Source organism: Chamaea fasciata, unplaced genomic scaffold (assembly GCF_029207755.1).
Source record: "Chamaea fasciata isolate MVZ Bird 193981 ecotype frontalis unplaced genomic scaffold, bChaFas1.0.hap1 SCAF_2, whole genome shotgun sequence".
In the NCBI taxonomy this organism is placed as follows: domain Eukaryota; kingdom Metazoa; phylum Chordata; class Aves; order Passeriformes; family Sylviidae; genus Chamaea; species Chamaea fasciata.
Window position 1 is genome coordinate 94,703,691 of NW_027094087.1, and position 19,136 is coordinate 94,722,826.

At 36.4% G+C, this 19,136-nt stretch overlaps 1 protein-coding gene across 1 annotated transcript in view; it reads right to left on the minus strand.

Annotated features, from left to right (window-relative positions):
- The window catches only part of PUDP (pseudouridine 5'-phosphatase), a 65,983-nt gene that overhangs the window by 32,214 nt on the left and 14,633 nt on the right, over nt 1-19,136 (minus strand). The window contains exon 2 of the mRNA XM_066176789.1: nt 6,635-6,853. Coding sequence (XP_066032886.1) covers nt 6,635-6,853 — 219 coding nt within the window. The remainder of the gene's footprint in view (nt 1-6,634; nt 6,854-19,136) is intronic.

Genomic DNA, 19,136 nt, shown 5'->3' on the forward strand with positions numbered 1-19,136 from the left:
CAATGAAGTTATCAACTTTGAGAAAAAAAAAGAAACCAAATTAAACCAACAGAAAGGACCTATTTCTTCTGGGACCACAGACACATTTAAAAGAAAGAGATAGACTCTTTTGTTCTGAAAATTGTGGAAAAGCATATATATTTTATTTTTTTGAAAAATGAACTCTTATCCACCTATTATACTCCAGATGCTGTGTTGTTCTCTTTAGATTCAGCTGATATTGTGGTGACTAATATATTGCATTAACCAAGAAACTAAAAATAAGACTTATACTGAACAACAAAACCCTTGGGCTAACTGTCACATTTTCTTTCTAATTGACTAATACAAACATGTACACCAGGAGTTCAGGAAACCAAATAATGTTACACCAAAATGATCTAATGAGAATCCCTATCTAATTATCTACATGCTATTACAACACTGTTTTCTACATTATTCCTTTTAAGCTATCACATCTTATAATCAAATTACATTATTGATCATGAAGTGGAAATTAACAAGATGAAACTCCTGAAAACTAACTCAAATTGATGGAAAGCAAATGGAATTTTTATTTTCCTTTTAGCTTTATATAAACATGACCTCTGTTTCATGTGAACAGCACATACATTTTTGTTACATTTTATTTTATATCATTTAAAATTTTTGTACCATCTCTTTTCTTGTATTTATCTATCCCTGAACTGTTCTTAACTTGTATTGTTTCTGTATGTCCAGATTCAGATCTATTTCTTTTGAAATGCTTTCAGATAAAGAAGGAAAGACTATAAAGCTCTTCTATTTTTTTTCAAATGTTAGTCTCCAACCAAACTTTTGTCTATGAACATGCTACAGTAGTATATAAGAATGTTCTTCAAGATAAACAAGAAAGTGATCTCCATGACAAACTGGGAAAACCCAAGAGATAAGGAAGAGAATTATAGATGTTGCTTCAGGACTGAACCTCAATTTCAGTTTCCTCTGTCCCCCAACTGATTGTCTGGTGTGTTGCATATAGGTAAAACCTTACAAAGGGAAGGCCTTGTAAAAATCATGGCTCAAGTATGTTGCTTTGGCTAAGTAGAAAAGGACCATAGGAAAGAGATGCAACTGAATTAGGGGTAGAAAAACAAGTTATGTAACCACTGTGTGTTCACATCATGGTGTGCAGTGGTTGGTTGAATCATGTTTGTTATGGTTTCAAAGTATTTAGCTGATAACTGGGTAACTGCTTAAAAAGGCCTGGCTTTTGCAATGAAGCAGCTCTGCTTTGCACCTGCCTGGGGACTCCGCATCACTCCAGACCCTCACTCACCCACACTGGTGTTTATATTTCTGCTTGCAGTTGATTAATTTGAAGTCATAACACCATACAGACATCATACATAACATCATACAGATAATCACACAGCAAGCTCTGACAATACCTTAGCCTGAAAATCCACTATCTGATGGTCTTATACACACTGTCAAAGTCCTCCAGTCTTCCAGCTTCAGGAAAACAGCTGGTTTGTTACTGTCAGTACAGAGTGCAGGATCAAGGTCACATAAATACTCAGGCATTTAGAAAATTAAATTCTATTCCATCTTATCCTATCCTATTTCTGAATCTCATGAAACTATGGAAACACAACTGTCAGATCAACTTGCTTCTTTATTCGTTATGACATACTGTTTAAAAGTGCTTTTTGCAATGGTAAGTCATCCTTTCATGAAGCCACAAAAGTGGAGGTAGAAACTACCAGCCTACCCACCCCTCCTACCGCCCCTTTGGAAGGTCATGGCTATTAATAAGGAATTTTGTCTACTCATTTTATTGCTCCCCAAAAAGTATCAGAGATCCTTCTGGTCAGAGAGACTTCTTATTGATCAAATCATTACCCTCATTTTAATCTGGACATACTGACATATGCATGGCCATAGAAGGAATATAAGTACTAAATTTTACAATCAAAACCTGTATCAACTGTGTTGCTGATTTCCTGATAAAAGCATGTTTGGGATGCAGACCCTTAGGACTTGATGTAAAGACCAGATGTTTGATATCACCCAAACAGGAAGCATCATTCCGAGTTGCAGCTAACTGGCTGATCTCTAGGGGTTACAGGCTCACAGCCCAGCATGGACTTACTTTTACATCATTAAAACAAAAACAGCAAAAAAAGAAAAGATCATGGTAGGAAGTCTGTTTAACCGTCAAGGGCACAACACAAATCAAGGAAGCAGTAGTTAAGCAAACTAGACTGCTGGTTGAATGGAACTGTTGAAGAAAAAAAGAAATTTGGAGTGAGTTGTCATTGAAATTTGAAGTTTTCATTTCTTCTCTTTTTGTGCTTTCTGACTGGATTCATTTGGTACTAAAATTGAGGTATGAAATTATGTCCTCCTGGCTGCAAGGGACAGTCAACAGTACTTGAACTGGAAAATAGTTTGCATATCACATTCTGCATTGGCTGAAGAGGAGATGCAACAAGCAAATCTCAGTTATCAGGAAAACAACGCAGGAATGGAAAATGTCTGAAAGGCATACACAGCCACACGATCCTTAAAGATCCGTGCTTTGTGATAATGATGATGAGCCAAACCCAGAGACTACAGTGAAAGAATATCAGTATTTTCATAATCCTGACGTGATTATAGCAACTGTTGGCAGCTGTATAATTTGGAGTTCAGTTTTTCTCATGCAGTATATAGTCTAGGTTTATGCAAAAGCACACCTATACACATATAGGTAAGTATACATATGCATGGTTTTCTTCTGCTCTGCTTGTCATTCTCTCATCTTCTGACTATGCACTTCCTTGCAACATAGAAATGCTCAAAATGCATTTGCAGAAACAGAAAGCCTACTGCATTACTCTTGTAGATAGCAATGTCTATACTCTGACAGAAATATTTAGAAAAAGCAACACAGTGGCAGGCCTGTCATTTTCTAAAAGTGTCATCTTGGATTAATTTCTTTTTCCACAGAATCAAAACTGCCATTTTTTAAGTTTCTTTCAGAATTAAAAATAAATCTAACTGTGAAAAATTCTCAAATAGTAACCAGAAAATTCTGTGTTAAAAATGGATGGAGCCTCTTAGATGAAATTTGTATTTTGACCACAGCCTGATGTATTGAAGCTTGTCTGTCAGTCTGGCCATACTGAAATAGCCAAAATTCTGTTTTCAACCACTTATGTCTCAGAGGTGTTGTACACTAAGTGGTGTGCCTGTCATACAGCCTGTGCCATGGTTTAACCCCAGGTGGACACTAAGTACAATACAGCTTCTCACTTAGTGAGTGTGTCCTACCTGGTGGGTCAGGAAAAAAAAATCAGGAAAAAAAACAACTTGTGGGTTGAGATAAGAACAGATTAATAATTAAAACTAAGCAAGAATGATAACATTAATACTACCAGTTATAAAACAAAAGGGAGAGGAAGAGAGACAGATAAAATCTAGGAAGCGTGATACACAATACAATTGCTCACCACCTGTTGACTGATGCCCAGACCATCCTCCAGTCACAATTGGTCCCTCTCCTGGGTAACAACCCCACTTTATATACAGGGCATGATGTGCTGTAGTATGAAACATCCCTTTGGCCAGTTCAGATAAGCTGTCCTGGCCATGCTCCCTCCTGGCTTATTGTGCACATATTCACTGGAAGAGCATGAGCAAATGAAAAATCCTTGATTTGGGGTAAGCACTACTTAAATATCAGTGTGTTATCAACTTTATTCCTGTACTGAATCCAAAACACAACACTGCACCTGCCATGAAGAAGAAAATAAACTCTATCTCAGCCAGAACCAGGACAGGTTTATAACTTGTCAGATGAAGAATTGCTTTGCCAATTAAATATTAATTCAACCTCCACACTATCCTTAACCATCACTGACATACCTGTCATTTACTTGATTTAGGAATTTACAGAGGTATCATCTTTGGCAAGATCACATGCATAGCTCATCCAGAAACAAGTGGCACTTTTAGTCACTTTTTCAAACATCATAGGTCACTGTTTAGCAATGCTTTCCACCAAATCTAATTTCAATCCAGTATTTTGGACAACCTTTAGAAACTGATAGAAAAATAGAACTTCACCTGTCTATTAACTGTTAAAAGATGACCAAAGATACAGCACTTTAGATTCCTCTTACACTGTTAATATAACAATTAACTTTCACTTTCCTGTATTTACCTGTAACCATCTGAAAGATCAGTTTAGCCAGAGAACAATGTAAAGTCAAAACATTACCACAATCTTATATCTTGCACAACACATGAAAGAAGCCCATTCTTAATTTAAGAACATTAGAATAAATCTAATGTTTATTCTGTAGAATAAATCTACAATCCATTAATAAACAGTCTCAGGAGACACAAAAAGACAGAATCTGATTAAAAAATCTGGTTAACTGGAGAACAGTTCTTAAATAAACTGAATAGTAAGTAGCTGGAGACACTTTCCTTTAGCTTATCAGCTGTCATCAATCTGGTTTCCCAAAATTCATGGCAATCCAGCTTGTATCCTAGTTCACATTAATTCCACTTTAGAGTAGAGACTGAAAAAAGTTATCATGTGTATTTAGTTGAACTGAAAAGATAATGTGATGATGAAAATGTTTACTTGCTTTTCTTAGTATGAATTTTGCTTATTTTGCTGCCTTGAGAGGCTATCTAGAACAGAGGCTAGAGAGTCTTACAGGAATAAAGTAGGTTTTTATTAAAAAGGCCTTCAAAGGATACCCCTTGGGCAGTACAAGACCCTGGCCGAGGCTACACCCAAGATGGACACATTTTCACACCTTTTTAAGTTTTGCTCCATTTACATATTGGGGTTAATCGTCCGATTACAGCTTCAAGTTATGAAGTCTGCTCTCCCCAATTTGCTGATTTTTATACTTTTTGGGCCTGAAGCTGCAGCAATGTCCTTGGTTCTCAGGCTGGAAAAGGATTGTTCTGTCTAACTAAACTGTGAAGAGAACTTGCTAACATTTCATACGAAGTTTAGAGTTACATGCTAATGCAGTACAGAATCTGAAAAATATGAAATCTAAAACTTAAAGCACCAGTTTCATCGAAAAATAGTCCAGCTTCAGAGAGGCCAAAATTCACTTTTTGAAGGCAGGAACACAGAAAACTTAATGTTTCCTTTGGCTAATCTGTTCCATCACCTTTCTAACTCTGTTTAAGCCAGTTCAGCTATATTATCACAGTCTTCAGCAGGCATGGAATATCCACTTAACAGCATCAATTACTCATGTTGTCTCTTTACAGCAACTCCTCTCTGTGCCACCTAACATTTTACCCAGTCTGTTCATCTGGCATTTTCTAAACCCAGACAAGGGTTTTTTGATTGGCTTGCAAAAGATATGTTTGAAAAGTCAGTCCCAGAAGCTCAAGATGAAAAACAAAAAACACATCAATCCAACTTTCTTGGTTTTTTAGAAAGTTTAACAAGGCTTACAGTTTCAGCTGGATCTATAAGTGAGAGAGATGCAATTTGAAAAATCTTTCATATAAAAGTCATTAGTGAGATAACTAAGAGAGAGAACTAGGTTGGACACACAATATACTAAAGTTTTTTAAGCTGCTGAAAATCTCACTTTTTATTTTTGCTACTTGTTATTTATTCCTAATATATCACATATTTTTAACTTTCATCTTCTTAATGCATTATGGAACAAGGTAAAAAAAGTCAAAAAATTAAAATATTAATGCACTGTAGAAATTGTCAGAACAAACAAGCACATGTTCAAAGAGAAAAAAATGATAACTGTCAGACTTATACAGTGACATGCAGTTATTTCTAATTATTATTCTAATACTTTCTTAGTAGTCCTCTCCTGTTTGTTTGGGTTTTTTTCCCCATCATAAATTACTGATATTTGCTCCAGAAAGTTAAACATTGTACATAAAGTTAGCAGCATTCCTAGCTTTAGGTACTGATAGTGTTGCATGGCTGAAGATTTCTCTCTAAGCATTTCAAATCTAAATGTAATTAAATATGATAGAATGCATTCACACTATAAGTAAGATCCATCCTTCATCCCCTTATCTTGACTTACCTCGTTGAAGCTACTCACTTGAGCATCCTGCACAATCACTGGTAAAAGACACATATCTCTTCAGAAGGTAAGGAAACTCACCTTCTTAGGATAACCTGCAAAACCCTCCTTCTCCACTGACACACTCAGATACTGTACTTGAATTATAATTTTTGGGTTAGGCAAGATTAATCCCAACAAAAAGAACCCATGGGCCCACATACTTTTAGATGTGCAGGCAAATGCATCCGTGCTTAACAAAGTCAGACTATGCTCATAGCCAGGCAAAACACAGCTGACAAGAACAATTATAAAGAATGTCTAGTTTACCAAACAGAATTCATGCACATGTATCTAGTCTTTTTTGTTTTAAAAGAAACATGAAAAAAAGTGGTTTTGCCAAGGAAACAGGGGAAAAAAATTTGTCAACTTTAATAGGTAAAATATTCTTTTAAACAGGCAAATAAACAGGCAGATTTAGGTAAATTTTCTAAAACAAGAGCAATGAAACAATCTGTAAGAGCAACTGCTTTGTGGAAGGCAGATTACAAACTTCTACCTTGATTAGCATTTAAATAATTCCATAAAGAGTTTATAAATGCTGCAAAGAAACATACCTGGCATCAAATCAGCAGCAGGGAATAACTTCTCCAGCTTCTCTTTACTTTCATTGAATAACTCTTCTTTGGTTATTGGAAGATCCAGAGCATCTCGAATAAATGCTGCTGCTTCTGGGGCTTGTCTACCTAGAATCAAGGATTTCAAATCCCAGCTATAGGTCTTTCCATAACGCTCACAGATCTCACCATACACTACTGTATAGAAACCTTCAGTATCTGTAAAAAAAACAAAACAAAACAAAAATATATACATACATATATATATATATGTATATATGTATATATATATATGTATAAATTAACCTATGTACAAACAAGTAGGTAGCTGGTCCTGCTAAGAGAACACAGAAATGGTCAGAGCATGAAATGCCAGGGGCCAGAGGGCATGTAGTAAAGTGGATAAAATGCCTCCCTTTATTTGCAAGAGAGAACCAAGACTTCTATCATCACCTCAAAGGTACCCAGATTTTTCATGTTTTTTTTTCATTTCTGCATTAATAAAAGGTAACTTAGAGTCTCAACAAATAACTATCTGGACCTGTTCTTTCATCACCTTTCTTTATTATACAGGTTAGCAAGCAGTCTAAAGCAGTCCAAATTAAAATATTCTATTTATGTTTTTCATGTGAAAGAAAAGTAAGGACAGAAATCTGGTACTTGGGGGGATGCCATTACATATTCCATGTAAATTGTAAAAATAAAAAAGATTTAATTATTTAAGAGTGGCTTTGAAAGGAAGCTTCTAAGTGCCTTCAAAGATATTATGGTCATTATTACAGTGTTGCTGGCACCACTGCATTTACAAGAGATTACTCAAGCAAAACACACTTGTATTTCCAGGGAATTTCAGACAAGAATAAACTTCAGGCTGAACTTTGGCAATGATACTATCAGCTAATATGTCAAAGGTGGTTTTACATTTAAAGCTTTTTTTTTTTTTTTTTGTAATACAAACAAGCAATTCATCCTTTCCTCTACTGCTCCCCCTGCAAATTTTTGAAAAAGAGGGTCATTAACATTTAACACTTATTTGGAGACAAAGTGTCCTTCCAGCTCTTGTCTTCATTTCAGCAAAGATCTCAAACATTGGCTTTTCTACCAGTCTGTTTATCTCAAAAAGTAGTCTTCTCTGAAAAGTCAGCTACTACTGTTAACCATGCATAATTTCCTTCTCATGCATGTCTGTGCCTTCTGTAGTTCTAAAGATACGGGTTTTTTATCATCATGTTAGAAATGGAAGGCAAAAGCAAGGAAAGAAATAAGATGTTCTTATGAGATTTATTTAGAGAAACTAGGGACTTCACTTATGAACACATCCTTTGACATACAAAAATATTTTTAATGGACACATTAAAATAATGAAATTATTAATGTGGATACTGTGTCACTTTCTGAATACAAAAGAATTATGCAGGAGTGATTAACCTTTAAGCTTTAAAAAAGATACTATGAAGAAAACAGTCCGAAGAACGAAGCGCAGAGCCCATGACTTCAACACATGCCAAGACCTTCCCTGCAGTCTGACAAATGCTCCCTACTTCAACACAATAATCTGTAACCCTGAGACCAGCAGAGGATTAGATGGAAAGCAAAGGAGAAACACAGGGGCCATTTCACCATGGTGTGAACATAGAGCAGTGCAGAATACATTCCCTGCCACCTGCCAGAGTGCTCTAGTCCATGTCTCCTTTCAGTTACGAGAGGAGATGTTGGACCAAAAGATTAGATGAAGACCCAATATATTTGTCTGAAATGTTTAACAGAGCAGCAAAGGGTTCACAAAAACCTCTTACCTTAAAAACAGAGGTAAAAACCACGCCACCTGTACTACTCTTTATAAATGCTCCTTAAACAACTACACTTAAAGGAAAAGAATTACAAGTGATCTCGGAGACCCCTCAAATACACAGGAAAGGTATCACAACAAAAACACAGGCAAATGGGCTCTGAAAAGTGTTCAGCTGGCTAATACAAGAAAGGAGAAAGAAAAAAGAACAATAACAAAAATTCCTCCATTTTGCTTAAAAATGCCAGCTGGTACTCTCTGCAAGCTAGGAAGGTAAATGAAGAATACAATTTTTAATATTCACGGTTCTCATTTTCCTTTTTTTTTAAATAAACTAGTTTTTCTTCTATATCAGACTCACCAGGTGAAGGACATAAAATTCTTATCCTAAGCTTAAATTTGAAACTGAAAATCAATCCTCATCCTATTAAATAGTACATATCAAGCTAAGCAGAATTAAAACAAAGCAAGTCAAGTAAACAAAAAATTCTAGAACATGGAAATTTTTGTATAGGTATCTACAATAATTACATGTTAATCTATTTGAAGTGAAAGGTTCAACTTTATAGCTAAATATACTACTTTTAATAGTCTCCTGCATTTTAAATATTACATAGCTGACTTGTGAGTGAAATTTTATTTATTTTCCTTAAAAATGTCCAGACTGCAGACCTAAAAGCAGTCTTTTATGCAATGTTGCAGTTTGTCAATGGAAGAGCACTCATGAACAAGTTTGAGTCAAACCTAGTAAAACAGGTAATGGCTTATTTATTCATACTGTGTTAGAATGTAGCTTTCTAGGTGCTGAGAAACAAAACAAAACACAACCAAACAAAAAATTAGTCAACACATTTGAATCCTACTTTGAATTTAAATATATCTAAGTCCCACAAAGCAAAGTATATGCTCGAACAAGCAGGATGCCAGAGAGCCTTCTTTTCTTTCCTCCCCTGATTAATTATAGTTAAGAGACTTGGCTTACAAAACCTTCAACTGTTCTTTCAAAGAGATCATTTTTCACTCTTCCTTAAGTCACAGCATTTGGACTCTGGACATCAACACAGTTGCAATGCAAATTAACATAGTTTCAAGATTCATGACCTTTTGTAAGATTCTACATATTTATACTGCTTGAAAATCAACGTGATTTTAATTTTCATGAGTAGATGACAAAAGCATGGATATGGACATTTAACTTGCTCAAACAGATGTGCTTCACTACAGCACATGAATAAATGAAATCTGAGGAAAAAAATTATGCACACATACACTGTAAAATCTAACTGGAATTAAGAAGGTCACTGCTGAAAAGCTGCATTTACTACACACAGGTTTAACAGATGTTAAATGTTTCTTTTGGTTGAAGACAAAGGAAAATCTTTATGTTCCCCTAATAATTAAAGGGCAGTAAATAAATACTAAATAATGATACAACTTCAAGATTTCCTATTCCTATGGGAAAGCAGCAATCTCAAAAGAAAAAAAAAAAGGCTAGTTTTTTCATCATTGTAACAGGAAAGAAACCACCCACAGTTTAAATATATCAGTGAAGTATAAATTCATACTGATATAAATCTACTACACAAAATCTACTACACAAATCCATTGATGGAATGTAACAAGGAAGGAGAATTAGAAGTTCAACTCAAGTGCCTAATTCTAGGCACCTACTGGTATTTACTCTGGTATGTCCAAGACATCCACACACATCTAATGTTAAAAAGGCAATTTGGGCAAGACTCACACTTCACGGCATGAGCAGTCAGATGCCCTACAGCATCCCAAGTGTGTCACATTCACACACACATTTCAGCAAGTAAATCCAGCCCCAGCTGCTAGCCTCCATCAGGAATACAAACTGAGAACACAACAGGACATATGTGGCTATGGCCTGTTCTAATAACAGGAAGGAAAAGAAAGAATTCTTAGCTCCTGCAATTTCGAGTAAATGTGTAAGTTTTCAAAATACTCTTTTTATTTCTAGCTCTCATCTCTTGAAATATCTTTTACATGGACATCATAAGCCAACATACTGTCCATCTGCTTACTACATTTCACTGGGAAATGAGTAATATTCATTCCCTAGTCACATATCATCTTTTAGTCATTTTTGTAGTGACCCTTCTTCAGTATAAAACAACAGTCAGCTCCACTGGTGTTGTTTAGAGTGTGTAAAAACCAGCCACAATAAATACAAATAAAGTGACCAAAATGGCAAAGGCACTGGAATACTCAATTTTTGATCTGGCATAAAAATATGCTGACACGTATTCAGAAAGACCTGCAGGTCACCTGGCAACACAGCACAGTAAATAAATGGAGTGCATGATCTGCTCAAATCACTGCAGAGTCACAATTAGATGTGCAGATCTACCTAGGCTGGGGGTACAGCAAACATCAAAAAACTATGTAAGCTTCATCTTTACCACTTACACATAATGAGAGTTTAGGACAGAAAATTATGACTTCATGAATACAGAACATAATTTTTAGAAGGTTATACACCTTCTAATTGAGCATTATGTTACTGTTGTTCTAAAATAATCTCTAGTATATCAAGGAGATGAGATTAGTAGGCATGAAACCTCCTTTTAGCCATAACTCACCCTAATCAGTAGTTTTGAGTTCTTTGTTTGAATAACCCATCTCAATTTTGCATTAAGCTTCCCAGATGAAATGCACCTATGATAGTAGCCAAAACTATCTTAAACAGAGTTTTAATTGTGTGCACTCAATATATTTCAGTAATTCAAAACCAGACCCTGGACAACTAAACTGAACGATTTTTAAAATTTTTTTTTTTAAATTTTTTTATTTTTTTTTTTTTTTATTTTTTATTTTTTTTTTTGGTAAGGGATATCAAAGAGAAGAATTTTAAGTTAAGTAACAAGTTTCTTGTGTCTATACCTGTGAGGCAGATTCCTATTCACATGTAGAAGAGAATCATTTTCAGTATTCAATTTAGCCAAATTTAGACACAGTCAGTCATTTTTACCAACATTTTGGCCCAGGACTGAGAAAGACTCATTAGATTTTGTCACCAGCAACACTGAATGAACACATAGGTGACTATGATTTTGCTTTCCCACCAGTCTTTAACATTATTCACATGATCTCTTTGGAGTATGCAACGGTGTAAAAAACCATACAAATTACTGAAATGCTCAGCTGGGGTACAAGACAAATACAATTATAAACCAGTATATAATTATAGAAGTGCAATTTTTTCCTTTGCTTTTTGCAACTCATTCGGTGGCATTTAGCACAGTATAAACTGTTAATTTGCAAACAAATCTATCCAAGAGCTGAAATGCAGACAACTGGGACTAGATCAATCAAGATTAGGTATTTCCTCTACATATAGAGTAATAATAATGACATTCACATTTTCTCTCACTTCTCGATTAAGATACAGCACAGGCCTTTGTGTGTTTATTCTCCCATTGTATCAACTATATAGTGTATAAAACATGGGATTTGAACACAGGAGTAGCAACGCCAAAATAGTGACCTATTTCAATATCAGCAAAATCACGTACTCAGAGTTCTTCCTCCTCTCCGTCTTCCAAGCACACAAAAGACATGGCTGAGCAGCTCACTGACCAGTTGTGTCAAGTCTGTGAGACTCAGGAGTAACACAAATGCTACAGCACTGCATGAAAGCCAGGGAATGGATGTCTTTCAGCTGTGTCTCTGCACTCTAAAGAGATCCCTCATCAGTCTTGCCATTCTACAACCTCTCTCCCCACACACAGACCTGCTCTTAGCTCATTCAGTTACACAAATGAGCCAAGTCTTGAAATATGAGGATTTCAACAACTGAGGATGCGAATATCAAACAGTGAGCCATTCAACACATTTCCAAACGGTATATGGACTACCACAAATTTTAGGAAGCACCACTTCCTAAATCAGGATAAAAGCCACACAGATATCCACAAACTTGCAAGATTCTGCTGGTGGTTTTGGTAAGCAGAAAACGAGAAAAGAATGTGAAATCAATAGCCTCTGAACAGCAAACTTAGAATGGAACAAGGAACATCCCCTCAACACAAGAAGAAGTCCAGGTATTACTATCTGCAACTTATAAATTACAGCTCCACCTCAAAAAAGACCCAAAACCCCCACAAAACACAAAACCACAAAAATGGTAGCTGAGGGAGCATAGTCTATGTCACTGAATAAACATTTGTGCATAACTTATCCCCCATTCTTTTTTCTCCCTTATTTCTTTCAGAGAGAATCTGAGACTTTCCTCTTACAATATCAGCAGTCAAACAAGACAAACCAATATGAGCTATGCAAAACAGTAGCAAGTATACAATTGGCACCAAAACAGGTCTGAAATGGCAAAAGTTAAACCACCAGAATCACTTAAGAATTAGAGATGAAGCCTCCTGAGTTAGCTATGCAAACAGATTTTTAAAAGATTTGTTTTTAACAAAAAATCTTTAGTAGACAACTATCTTGCAATTTGTGTCAAAAGGTGAGTTTTGCACTGCCACCTCAACATTCTTCCATTCACACTTTGATTACTATGAAAGCTAGTTTAAAAATGCATGACTGTGGTTACCCATGATGGCTAAAAGGAAAAAAAAAACCCAGCAGTTTATCAGCTGACCTTGAAATCACTTACAGCAGCCCAGTAAAAGTAGGGATGAAGAAGGCAGGCAATAGAAATTACCTTTTACCTGTTAGAACACTAGCTCAGAAAACAAAACTCGGTCTTTCAATCCATCCTAAGGGCCTTAGGGCTGTTTGTCTAACATACTCTGACATTTTTTTATGCCATTGTGTTATATACATATATACACTTTTATACAGATAAACCATTTATATGCTTGTACAGATATATAAAAAAGCATACAGGCATTTATTTTTATATATTTACTTACATATGGTATATGCATAGAACTGTATTTTACAGGCAAAAGTGTCTCTTAAAGACTAAAGTTCAGGATGAGTACTAGCCAATGAATACAAATCAACCTGGAGCCTCTTTTCTTAATGACTCATTATTAAAGGAATGTGGTTCAAAACGATTAGCACTGAAAGTACACAAGGAAAAGGAATGTTCTATTCTTTACTGTAGTATTCTCCCATTCCTTCCATGAACTTGTTCAGGAAGAAAAACGGAATCTGAATTTATCATCTTACACACACCCACTTCACTATCACAGGAGAAAATAAGCACTGGTTTCACCCATGCTCAAGTGAAATATTTGAACCATGCCTAAATGTCATGCTGATGTACCCAACCAGACTAACTGAACCTAAAGGCAGTCTGGACCACCAAACCAAGGGAAATGCTGCTGCCATATTCATGTCTTATACCTTTCCTCTCATCTACTCTCATAACCAGAACAACTTAAATTCATCTTATTGTTCCCTGGAAGTTAAAGGAAGGTGAAGTATCTATTAAAATAAACATCAAGCACCAAATAATGGCTACTTCAAAATCATAAGCTACTTATAAAGAGCAATTTATTTGGTAAACCATTTTACATGATTGATAAATCATAACTTCCAAAGATAAAGAAAAAAATTATAATAATAGTTGAAAATTAAAATTACTGCTTCCAATTTAATAGAGTAATGATTTGTAAATCATTACACTTTTGATTAGCACTTTGAAAAACTCACTGAAAAGATCCATTATTCATTTTAGTAAGGAGCAGATATAACTCTATTCTGAATTTAATTTTTGCAAATCTACTTCTTATTTTCCCTTGTACTTGAATATTAATATAAGTACACTCCAAGGTAGATGAACATGTTACATTGTGATTAGTTTACTAAGTCCAGAGAAACATGCTGCTACTGGCTAATTCAGTGCTGTCAGTCTGTTTGCTCTTCTCTGAGAGATCCTACCATGAATTCAAGTTATTGCTAAAAGGTTTAAAAAGGAAGCAAATTTGATTCTCAAACAACAGCAGCTGCATGAAACTGTTCCCAAATGAGTATTACGTATTTGTCCCTCTGGGCTTATATTACTGGGAGAATTCTTCAATGGCAGCTACAGAGGAAGCCAATTTCTCATTTTATATGCAGAGAAACATGGTACTTCTATGGAGGAAGGAAGAAGCTTCTGAACAAATTCAAAAGGCTTTTATTTTACATTAATAGAGCATACATATCTTTATGCTATCTTGTATTCATATATACATCTTATCCTTCTATTTTAATGCCACGGTGAAGGGAAAGAAACAGATCATGAATAAAGCATGCAAACTCTTCCGATGTGGAGTTGTAGACAAATACTCTGGCACCAATGCAAATCAGCACATGAAAACGTAAAGAGAAGTCTGTATTTCAATCCCAGAGCATGAGGGAATCAAACTTTGAAATGCAAAAGCAACATACGTAACAATACAAAACATTCTTGTACTTATTAATCTTATAATCATCTATGTGACAGCATCTCTTCAGTTTAAAAAAAAAAAAGCTACTGATTTATAGAAACTGCCTGATATGCCTTCTTAGGCTCTTAACCACTGAAGACAGAACTATCCAAACAGCAATTGATATGGTGTCTGCTTGTTGGGTGGAAATCTATGGTTTACAGAGAGACAGCTTCTTAAAAGTGTATGGGGAGACTCAAGTCATGAGCTACTATACCATGGAAATTTATACAAGAATGTTCTCAACCAGAGAAGCAGTTACCAGCTCAGAATACCTTATCAGCTTATAGTACATTTACAAGGATGAACTTTACCAAGGGTGTACCTTCTCTTCTTCAGATGTTGCAGGTAACTCAGAGCAGCACTGGCACAAGGAATGCAAAAAAAGGTTTAAAAAGTTGTTTTGAAATGAGATGGTCCAAGGCACTTGTATAAAACCACTCCCACACAAGGTAGATAAAACCAGAAGAGTCATTGTGTTATCAAAGTCAGCAGAAGAATAGCTAATTGTATCTTCTTAATTAAGAGTCTGGTGGGTTGGGCCTGGTTGGGTCAGGTACTCACCCAAGACCCACGTGGCTCTGTCATTCTCCTCAGCTGGACAAGGGAATGAAAATATTACAAAAGGTTCATGGGTCAAGATGAGGGCAGGGAGAGATCACCCACCAGTCACCATCACAGGCAAAACAGACACAATTTGGGGAAATTAGAGTAGGAGAATAAGAAATAATACCAAATTTAAAAAAACCTTCCTCTACACCTCCCTTCTTCCTGGACTTAGCTTAATTCCTAACTTCTCTGCCTCCTCTCCTGCAGCAGCCCAGGTAAACAGAGAAGCGTTGTGGTCAGCTCATCACACACCTCAGCTGATCTTCCTTTGCAGGAGCAGGACTCCTCCAGCACCTGAGGCACATCCTCCCCCTCCTTCGTCACCAACCTCAATGTCTGCAGTTTTTTCTCACATATTCTAGCTCCTCTATCCTGGCTGCTGTTGTTCAGCAGGTGTTCTTCACCTTCCTAAATCTGTTATCCCAGAGGTGCTTCCACTGTCACTGATGAGCTCAGCCTTGGCCAGAGGCAGGTCCGTCTTGGATCTGGCTGGCATTGGTTCCATTGGACATCGGGGAAGCTTCTCGCTTCTCACAGAAGTCACCCCTGCAGCTCACCCTTCCACCCAACTCCTCTGCTACCAAAACCTTGCCACAAACAGCCAAATAAAAATGTATACTTTCTCTGGGAAGAGCTATCCATAAGAAACATAACCTTCCTTAAACAGATATCCCAGAGCTATTCTGTTTAACCCACAACCTAAAAGAGCAACAATGGAAAAAAAAAAAAAAAAAGTAGTTATGAAAGGGAGAAGAAGTCAGGAAACATTATTATCTTCCTCAAAAGAAACACAACAAAATGAGGCCATAAGGAAAAATTCTCTTCAGCACACCACAGGTCTCTCCTAATACCAATTTCCTTATTCTCAGAAAGCTTTCATCTTTCTAAGAATATATACAAATATTCTCAGAGAGATTTTACATATATATGTATATAAAGTTTTGATCAAGCTGCAAATTCAAGATGTTTGACTTTCAGTGTTACATATTTCTAAATCACTTTCTGTAATACTGTCAAAACATCTGTTTCCTCAACAGTGGAAACAGGTTAAAAGACAGAGTGACTTCAATAGAAAAAAAAAAAAAAAAATTACTTCTGTACTGCGGCCTTGTGTACTAAATTTAATGGTAGCAACGTGTCAAACATACTACCACAGAGAAGGCATATAGAACTACAGATGAATAAAGACAATCTCTTCTGTCCACTCAAGAGTGCCTAAAATTTTTGTGGTAAATCTGTTGATGGAGTGATTTCTCTGTGGTGATAACACCATGAGCAGAAAACCAAACATCATCAAATTGCTTGATTTTTCAAGAGCGAGGACACTTTATCATGGTTGACTATCTACATCCAAGAGCAAAGTGACAGAAATAATGCAGAAGATCTGGTCACAATAATTCTTTAATAGTTGTGTACCAATAACTCCTTATACTAACTATAATCTAAAATACACAACAAAGAATCAGACCTTTGAGATTTATGAGGCAAGTATGATAAAGCAAACTGAAAATTTTATGAGCTGCAATGACTATTTGAAAACTGTAGAAGAAAAATCAAACCCATTATATAGATACCAATAAAAGGAATTTCCAACACAACGTAACAAGGGACTTCCACAGAGGTGAGCCAGAGGCTTCTGTGAAGATACGTGACCACAGCCCTCACCTCCCATGTGGAACTGAGGATCAGAAGAGAGGGCTATTCTCACACAGTACTGAAAGGCCTCACATGACAGCAAGAGTTGTCCTTCCTGCCTCCAGACTCACCAGTAAGCCAGAGGCAGGCCCTAACTGTCTTAGATCAAACACAGCCTGCAGTCCAGAGAAGGATCACCCAAAGTTAGAACTGGCACAAATGATGGTCTTTTTGTTTCCCAGCACTATTGGTAAATGTTGCAATAGGACACGAAATAAAGATGCTCGACTCCAGTCAGAAGCCAGTAGAAATCAGAGGGCTTTATTTACAATTCATTCAGCCCTTTTATAGTATGCTGTGCTAAAAAGGCACATTATTGGTCCATAGGGCTGACACCTCTCCCATTGGCTAAGTAACAGAAATAGCAAACAGCACCTGTTGTTATGGGAAAAGAATATTGTTTACAGAAGGTTGTTTTGGGAAAAAGAAAACTGTCGAAAAGCTTCCCTTGGGAAGAGCTCAGCAATTCTCAGGCTCAGAAAATATCTAGCCCAAGGGAAAAAGCACTGAAATACTGGAAGACTGCAATTTGCTTTAGAACATAATCAGCTTGCTTATGATTGTCAGGATGAAATAAAACTTATACTTGGCCATAGAAACTTTTAACTAAGCCCCATTGAACTCAGTGAGAGACAGTACATAAACCATAGAATGGTTTGGGTTGAAAGGGACCTTTCAAATACAACCTATTCCAATCCCCCTGGCAAGGGGTAGGGACGCCTTTCACTAGATTAGTTGCTCACAGCCCCATCCAACACGCAGAGCTTTTGTGTTTCTGAGCTAAAATACCATTTGTACTCCAGAACCTGAACCACAGGCTGACAGATGCTGTGCCCTGAGAACACCTCATATGGAAAAAAGGAATGTCTATTCACAGGAAATTAGGCCACTCTCCTACTTAAGTGCAGTCCCACTGTATCAGTACTAGGTCTTTGTGACAATATACCCCAATAAACTGCCACTTACAGAGTTTAGTACACAATAACAGATTTTTAACAGCATTCATTTTCTTCATGAGTATTTACACACTAATTCTCAGTCCTGCTGCTGAAGAGCTGCATAGTTTTCCACCCAGTATGTATCTGAAATTTTGCTGAAAAGCTTTAGCCTCTCTGCATCCATGTTTTAGTCTACCTAGTAATACTAGTACAGAACTTATACTAGTTAGTTATTAGTATTAATTCTAACTATAGTTCTTTAGTTAGAACTATGACAAGTTTAGTTATTATATAACTAAAAATAGACTGAGCTAACTTCCATTAACTGGAAAAATCTTACCAGAATATTTTAAATTAGCCTTCTGTCATGAAAATTATTGCTCAAAATTTCTACCTCCCATCATATAAAATCTCTACTTAATATGGCAGATGCAATTGATCAGAAAGTCTGAAAAACAGCAGCAAATACAAGACATCAACTACAGGTCCTGTAAGACATGGAAGAAACACTTCAAATTTCAACATCTGATGCAAAATACCTGTGAAAGGATTTCAAAACACCTCAGTTAGAAACCACCCCAGGGACATTCATCTGCAAAAAAACTGTATCAACCTTTATGCTGCTGTAAGGATTTAAAAATTATGGTTGCCTGCCTCAAACACTGTTACCACTGAAGCACTTTGCCCATTGTGGCAAACTGTGTAAAGAAGCAATCACTCATCTGCAACCGAAGGTGTCTCCTCCAATATACCTGCATTGATTCCTGGAACTTGGACTGTAAATTAAGCCACCTGATGGGAACTGGAGAAAAGATAAAGGTGGTACTATTGTCTGGGTGTTATCTCAGACTAGAGGGAGGTAAAAACAACTGGGGGAGAAGAATGTATCACTGACAATGGACAAGGAAAACCAACTGAGCAACACTGCTAAAATCAGCTCAGACTTAATCCGGCAGGGGGAGATCAGAACCCACTGACTCAAAACCCAGAAAGACTGAGCATGGGATTAATTAGCATTAGAAGAGAGGGAATCATTGAACCAATAGAATAAGAGAACCATGTAGCCAACA